Here is an 8,205-nt window from a genome sequence, read left to right as displayed (position 1 = left end):
TGTTAAAGAAATTAAGTGGGGTTTTACTCACAGAAACGAGGATAACGGTCAATTACTATTGATTTAACTTTTAAATAAAAAACAAATACTAGCAAACTGTTATCTCAATGTAAAAGATAGTGAATAGTACAACCCTTTATTTATTCTTTTGAAATAAATAATTTTAAAACACTTAATATATATATTACTTATTTATTTTACAAGAAACTTATTACGATTAATGTTGAACTATATTTTAAATATTTTTCCTCTTAACAAAAACATTTTAAAAATTAGAAAGTATCTATCTTTTTTGTAATTTTTTTATTTTCCCTCAAATATCGTGTATAATAGACTATAATTTGACAATTCTTCTTTACAAGATTCAATCCATGATTATTTTCAAGCAAAATTATCCTTGATGAAAATAAAGAAGGATTGCATGAATAAATAACTGGATAAAAATTATTAATTGCAAAGATAATTTCAAAAATATATAAATTTAAGACAAATTTATTAGTGTCAAATTAATTAATAATTTCATTTATCTTGATAAACTAAGGAAAAACTGTTATCTTCTTTTAATTCTGATACGAATGAGTAGGAATTATTATCAATATTATAATTTTGTTTCTTGGACAGTGGTTTGTGTCACGATCCGATCAGTACTAAACCTGCTAACCTTCATAGAATCACTGTCTCAGACTCTCTCTCTCTCTCCCTCATTTCTAAAGAACGCACTCTCTAATCATTCGACGAGGCTTGTGAGTGTGAGGGAATAATCAATCACTGATCCACACTCACAAACCATAACCAAGCACAGACAGCGTGCGTTCTTCTTGTGATTTGTGTTGCAAGCAACCAACCACAGACTCACACACCCCCTCCATAAATCACTTCCACCATTCCCTTCTTTCTTCTTTTTCACCCCAAAACAAACAAGGTGTGCTACTACTATTGCTGCTACTATTCATCCTTTCCCTTTAAAATTCTTCATTTTCTTTCTCTCTGCTTTGATCTCAAGCAAATGGGTTTCCCTTCTCCAAGAAAATGAGCTTGTGCCATGGTTAGTAGTTACTGCTACTAGCTTGTGCTTTTCACTGCTCTGTCTTCGTTACCGCACAAGTTTTCTTTTTTCTTTTATGGATGTTGGTACGTATCCATTTCAATGCTGGGTCCGTGATGGATCTGATGCGGTGAATTAATTACTGCGGCCTTGTCGTTATTCCCCTGTTTTTGATTCCCTAATGAGAGAAAGTTTGTGTTTTATTTTTATTTTTATTTTTTTTTTTAAATTTCTTACTATATAATAATGCTAAATTAGTTTCGTAACTTCACTGTTTTAAATACACGCCACCAAGTTTGACGCGGTATTTCTTTTTCTTTTTGTAGGTTTGCATTTGCTTAACTGGAGCCAGATTATCTGGATGGTTTCAGCCCAATAAATACAGTGATGCTGGAGTAACTGACACTCTTCTGCTGATTTCTGGGTTGTATTGAAGATTTGGTTTTTGTTCAAGTCGAATTGCATCGTGTGATCTGCTTTAGCCGACTTCGCCTACTGTGAAATAAGACATTTGTTTTTGTATTTATTGGTTTCTGGGTGGGTTTTGTGGTGTTTCGATAAGAACATTTATTCGTAGGTGAACTTGTTTGTGCTACTTCGGTGATTGGTCAGAGAATGTCTAGGCCTCTGCAAAGAGGTGTGTCTGGTGGGGTTAGGTTCCCTGAGAGTGGCAATGACTTGTGGGACTCCCAATCTAAGGATAAACCAGAAAAGGAAGATTTGGATAAGAGGGGTTCTTCAGATCATAGCCCTTTTGCTTTGAGGTTTCCTTTGAGGTTGCTTTTGGGAAATAATTCTGATTCCAAATATGGCAATGGCATTGGTGAGAATGGTTTTGCATCCGATTCCTTCATTGTTAGCTCCCCGCGGAACCGGCTTAAGCTGATGCTGCTTTCTTTGAAGTTTAGTTTAGTTGTCATAGTTCTTCTGGCTCTTACTGGATCTTTTTGGTGGACTTTATCGATTTCATCCTCTTCAAGAGGTCACATTTACCATGGTTATAGAAGGCTTCAAGAGAAGCTTGTCTCAGACCTTATGGATATTGGTGAGTTTTCTCGAGGTCCGTTGAGGTTGAAGGAATCGGAATTCTGTCCTCAGGAATTGGAAAACTTTGTTCCTTGCTACAATGTTTCTGAGAATGTGGAATTGGAAGTTTCTGATAGCAACGAAATTGACCGGCAATGTGGTCATGAGCCTAGGCAGAATTGTTTGGTTCTGCCACCAGTGAATTACAAAATTCCTTTAAGATGGCCTACTGGAAAAGATGTTATCTGGTCTGCTAATGTGAAGATCACAGCACAGGAGGTTCGTTCTTCTGGAAGCTTGACAAAGAGGTGAGTGACATGTCATTGTTTCTCTTGCTTTAAGCTATTTTTGATTTCTAAAGTTTTTCGATGTAATTTAATTACAGGATGATGATGCTGGATGAAGAGCAAATTTCATTTCGTTCAGCCTCTCACATGTTTGATGGTGTTGAAGACTACTCACATCAAATTGCTGAAATGATTGGACTTAGAAATGAATCTTATTTAATACAAGCAGGGGTAAATATTTTTGTGCTTTCTCTTGAAATGGACTCATCAATTGTTTGTTGCTTGATTTTTTGTGGCCTTTATTGATTATACATGTATTTCACTAATTTGGTACCTTCTCTCTGTCAATTTCATCATACTAGATGGCATATATTTTACCATAAAGAACTCGGTATCTCGATTCTTATAATATAGATATTAACTATCTTGATAAAATGATAAAGTGAATATTCTTAAAATATTCACTGTGGGCATATAAGATGGTAACTTGCCGTCTGAAAGTGATTGTTATAAAGTGCTCTTTAGGGACTCGTGTTAGATTTTTTTTATGGGTTTGTGACATTGGATCTGAACTGAGTTCACGAAGTGTGGCTGTGATGCTCCTTCCCTGAAATCTTATTTGATCGAGAATTCTGACATCCTAAAATTTGCAGGTTCGAACTATACTAGACATAGGTTGTGGCTATGGTAGCTTTGGAGCACATCTCTTTGACAGTCATCTTTTAACTATGTGCATTGCAAACTATGAGCCTTCTGGTAGTCAAGTTCAGCTCACTCTCGAGAGGGGTCTTCCTGCTATGATTGCTTCTTTCACTTCAAAGCAGCTGCCATTTCCATCTCTATCCTTTGATATGTTACATTGTGCCAGATGTGGCATTGATTGGGACCAGAAAGGTATCTTCCAACTTTCAATCTATGCTACTTTCTGTTGGATTGGATCAACATGCATCTATCATGTTCACTACTTATTTGACAACATAGGTGATACATCACATATTATACGTGTTATAGGAAGAAGTTAGTTGTCATGAAATAAGAATAGGATCAACTCCTTGGTTCTTCACAATGCGCCTTGTTTTTTTATATGCCTTGTTTATTACATTGACTTTTCCCATATTGATAAAATGATTCTATCTGGTATGCCTTCAACTCATTGGGAGCATTTCTGATGCAAAAGAACTATTTTTGCACTGCAGAATTAAGAAAAATGATATGGTATATACTTTAGGAAAAATGTCCATATTTAGTTCTTTGTTAAATGAAGTTTCCCAAAGTTAAATCTGCTAAAATAAGTAGAAACCTTTTAATGTTTACTTGCCATTCCTGAAGTATCCAACAAAACCGTGCTTAACTTTTGAAACTCTCCGTTCTGTTATATGTTATAAGGTGTTGACATAAAGTCTAAAAATTTGTATCTTCCTTCAGAACCATAACCTTGGTTCATGTATAATTGTTATTAATATTTTAGTACCTTGTAATTTATTAACATTCATTTTACATGGTGTAGATGGCATGCTTCTAATTGAAGCCGATAGACTTTTAAAACCGGGTGGATACTTTGTTTGGACATCACCTCTCACAAATGCTCGAGACAAAGGGAACCAGAAAAGATGGAAGTTTATACAGGATTTTACATTAACTCTTTGCTGGGAACTGCTGTCACAACAAGATGAAACTGTAGTATGGAAGAAAACTAGTAAAAAAAGTTGCTATGCTTCAAGGTAATTCTTTCATAGATGTACTTGAGAAAACGATTTTTTGCTAACAAATAGATTCTATACTATGTATTTACAATAAGTTTAGAATTTTGAAATGTGATCTGACTCTTACCTTGGTCTATTCTTACTACCAGAAAGTCAGGTTCTGGCCCTTCTTTGTGTGGTAGAGGTATTGACGTGGAGACTCCACATTATCGAGAACTGCAAAATTGCATAGGAGGAATGCAGAGCGCTCGTTGGATTCCAATTGAGAAAAGGGAAAGATGGCCTTCTCGTGCTAATTTGAACAAGAACGAGTTAGCTATATACGGTAATCTTTATGTTCTTAAATGATTTGTAGACAACTTTGTGGAAGTGATTGCATTGTAATTCTACTCTCTCGCTGAGTCAAATCTCCTATTCATTTGGTTAACTTAGTATGCCTATATATTTCAATGTACCAGGGTTGCAGCCTGATGAACTTACTGAGGACTCTGATAGCTGGAAAATAGCGGTCCAGAATTATTGGTCACTCCTGTCACCTTTGATATTCTCTGATCATCCGAAGAGGCCGGGCGATGAGGACCCTTCACCCCCTTATAACATGCTCAGAAATGTGGTGGACATGAATGCTCACTTTGGTGGCTTTAATTCTGCATTGCTGCAAGCTAGAAAGTCTGTGTGGGTGATGAATGTTGTCCCAATAAATGGTCCCAATTATCTTCCCTTGATCCAGGACAGAGGATTTGTTGGTGTTCTCCATGATTGGTACTTTAATCTCCTTTGCCCTGTTATTTAAATGACATGCTTCTCTAGTTCAGTCAGTTTGTTTTGGTTACCTTGATATAGATTCTCAGTCACATGCTATAATACTCTTTCTTCCTTCCTTCCACCTTTTGAAACTCGATCTGTTGTCCTTTTTGAAACCGAAACCTTAATTTCTTGATCCATGTCTAACTATTTTCAGTGGAGGTTTATACCATGTTGTTAACATTTACACTTTTTAATTCTAGTAACGATTCAGACATCTGACATTTCTAAAATACGTAGTTGAGATCAAAATTAAAACATGGTGATATACCATTTACTTTTCCAATTACATCTGGCTTATAGTCTTCATAAGATTTTGTGAAGAATAGTTAATAGTTTCCTTAATAATTTTTATTTTCTATGGCTTGTAGGTGTGAGGCTTTTCCGACATACCCTAGAACCTATGACTTGGTGCATGCAGCAGGATTTCTCTCCCTTGAGACTGAGCAGCACAGATGTACCATGCTTGACATGTTCCTTGAAATTGACAGAATACTTCGCCCAGAGGTATGTCAATTTAGCACTCTTGAACCAAAACTGCTATAAGATTTCCTCACAAAGCACTGCATCAATATTTAATGCAGTTTGTTCAGTAAAATGCGTATAAACTTTGAATCAGGCAACCCTTTTATCATGTACATTGTTGATTGAATGTGATCAGTATTTTCATACAAAATATTCTTTTGAACGAGTAAAAATGTTTCTTTTGATATGCTGACATTGGTCATGTGTGCAGGGTTGGGTTATAATCCGTGACACAGTTCCCTTAATAGAATCAGCTAGAGCTTTAACAGCACAGCTGAAGTGGGATGCAAGAGTGGTAGAAATTGAAAGTGACAGTGATCAGAGACTCCTGATCTGCCAGAAACCTTTCTTTAAGAGACAGGCAAGCTAAAAAATTGAAGAACTGAAGAAATTAGACCAATATATATATACATATATATTCATTTCCATAATGACCATAAAGCTCCAACATACAAAGTGGGGGTTCAAAATTTTGGACAAAAGAACACAACATATAGAGGAAACTGTATCTTCCTCAATGATACCACCACATCACCTATGTAACCGTAAGGTTTACATAGGACCATGTAATTACCAAACAAGCCACAGAGCAGATGAGAGAGTAGTATACTGGTAGGTTAATTTACTTTTTCATGTGATGTCTGATTAGAGTTACACAGTGACAGAATCAATTTTAAGATTGGAACATGGTGAGATAATAAGTTATTGTTGTACAATGCTCAGTGGTTGATTGCCCCTTATAGAATATTTTTCTGCTACCCTTTATAAGTTATTGAATGTCTATTGTATAAGCTTTGGCAAAACAACACTTCATAGTTTGTCAATGTTTACAATGTTAAATCAAAATCATATTGTTGATCAGTCCATTACAGATTGTAACAAGACATCTAAATAAAGATGTTTGTTTGGCATTAGTAATTTAAGGAAAATTATAATGTCTAATTAATTGTTTTAGAATGAATGTAAAATGGTGAAAAAACTGAAGTGGAGATTATAGATTATTATGAATAATGACTTTCATGTCTATGAAAACTTAAACCCAACTTTTATTGATTTTGAGAAAAAATGTACTTTTAGGAGAAAATGTATGATTGAAAATTAAAATTAGTGTATATATTAATTTAAAGTAAAATGTTAAACAATAAGTTATATGAATGAATTTATCATTTTCTCTTAAAAATTTTATGGATAAATTTGTTCAAATATATCATATTAAAAAAAATCAACCATTCTTCAAAATAGTTTTATAAAAGTTGTACCAAATATTAAAGATTTTGAAAACACAATTGCATGAAAAGTATTATATCAGAAGTTGTTATGATGAGGGTCTTAATTAGAAGCAATTTTAAAATTTTAATTTTAATACTATCACATAATTTCTGAAAAATAAAAGATATTGTGGTAGATGTATAAAATGAATCACTGACTAAGAATGGAAATGTTCGAATATATTAGTTTCATAAAAATAAATTCAGAACCTTTGAATACACAAGCTTTATTAAAATAATGTAATTACATAATTCAAAATAAAACTCTTCATTCAAATTCTTGTAAACTAGAATTACAGAATAGAATACTTCTAACTAATGAAAAAACATCCGGAAGTGTGCGGAAAAGCAAACATTGGATACCCATTAGTTTTTATCATAATTAAGTGAAAATATCTTGACAATTTATTTTTTAATTTTATTTCTGGAGGAATTTATTTTACTTATTCTTTAATAATTAAATTAAAAAGAGTATATATATTTTTTTATTGTAATAAATATAAGCTCATCTTATTGGATGTAGAAGATTTTTCCTTCTAAACAGTTCAAAATCTTATCTGATGATAATGAGAAGGACATTTTTTGGTGGAGTAAATATGAGAAGGACTTTGCACCCATAAAAATTATGATCTTATTTAACAGGAATATGAAATGACATAGCTTCTCACTAATTCAAATCTAAATAAAACTGACATTGATTCCTTTAATATATAAAAAATTAGCACAGTATAATAATGTATACTTTTATTTCTTATTTCCGTTTTTTTTTTTCCTTTTCATATATAAGCATTTGATCAATAAAATCTAAACTTTTTAAACGAAAGCTTCTCAATTTTCTTGTTCACAGGACCGACCTTATGTTAAAATTGTTACAAAGGTGTGAAAATATTACAATTATATTTATATAAAACTTATATGTTAGAAACAAATATGATCTTGCTATAAGACAAATCAAAACCGACCTTAGCTCAGTTGGTAGAGCGGAGGACTGTAGTAGGTAAAGAACCTGAAAGCCATCCTTAGGTCGCTGGTTCGAATCCGGCAGGTCGGAATTATTTTTGCCCTCTTTACTTTTGTATTATAAATAAACTATTTGTACTCTTTAATTAATTAAAACTAATAAAAAACTCTATGCACTGTTCTGTTCAAAGAAAGCTTACTAAAACCATTGAAGAATTTCACTAATCAGTGGCCAAAAAATTTCCGAATCTACTTTAAATCTTCAATAGTGCAACTTTAATATGATTCTTTAAAAGAGCGCACACTCCTGGTAATGCTGGAATCATTTATATATAATCTAAAAGCAAATTAATTGATTGATATTAAAGAAATACTAATTAGTGAATTAGATGAAACTTGTACACCCTCTCTGACAAGGGGCTGTGGATTTTTGTGGTGTCCAACATCAGATACTTTATAGCATCTGAACTGAATTTCTTTATCATGCCTTATTCAGATAATTTAACAGTGATGATTGATACCAATGGGCCACCCTATTATTCAATTTGCATGATGTTCATAGAATTTCTGAAACCCAGATGATCATA

At 33.3% G+C, this 8,205-nt stretch overlaps 1 protein-coding gene and 1 non-coding gene across 4 annotated transcripts; both read left to right on the top strand.

The window, feature by feature from the left end:
* Positions 1-669: 669 nt before the first annotated feature.
* LOC114193482 (probable pectin methyltransferase QUA2) lies at positions 670-6,251 on the top strand. 3 transcript variants are annotated; one of them, XM_028083307.1, is made up of 9 exons: positions 670-922; positions 1,372-2,379; positions 2,457-2,589; positions 3,012-3,252; positions 3,866-4,079; positions 4,211-4,386; positions 4,520-4,823; positions 5,237-5,372; positions 5,602-6,251. In XM_028083307.1, exons 2-9 carry the CDS (start codon positions 1,661-1,663, stop codon positions 5,758-5,760), a joined length of 2,082 nt encoding a protein of 693 aa, XP_027939108.1. In that variant the 5' UTR covers positions 670-922; positions 1,372-1,660; the 3' UTR covers positions 5,761-6,251. The 3 variants fall into 3 exon arrangements, with proteins under 3 accessions (XP_027939108.1, XP_027939106.1, XP_027939107.1); XM_028083305.1 differs by having other exon boundaries at positions 670-1,045; XM_028083306.1 differs by having other exon boundaries at positions 670-1,131.
* A 1,364-nt stretch (positions 6,252-7,615) lies between these two features.
* TRNAY-GUA lies at positions 7,616-7,709 on the top strand. The gene is made up of 2 exons: positions 7,616-7,652; positions 7,674-7,709. It is a non-coding gene; the product is annotated as a tRNA-Tyr (tRNA).
* The last annotated feature ends 496 nt before the right edge of the window (positions 7,710-8,205 follow it).

Source organism: Vigna unguiculata, chromosome 8 (genome assembly GCF_004118075.2).
Source record: "Vigna unguiculata cultivar IT97K-499-35 chromosome 8, ASM411807v1, whole genome shotgun sequence".
NCBI classification, from domain to species: Eukaryota; Viridiplantae; Streptophyta; class Magnoliopsida; order Fabales; family Fabaceae; genus Vigna; species Vigna unguiculata.
Note: the sequence above shows the minus strand (reverse complement) of the source record. Positions and strands in the feature narration are given on the sequence as shown.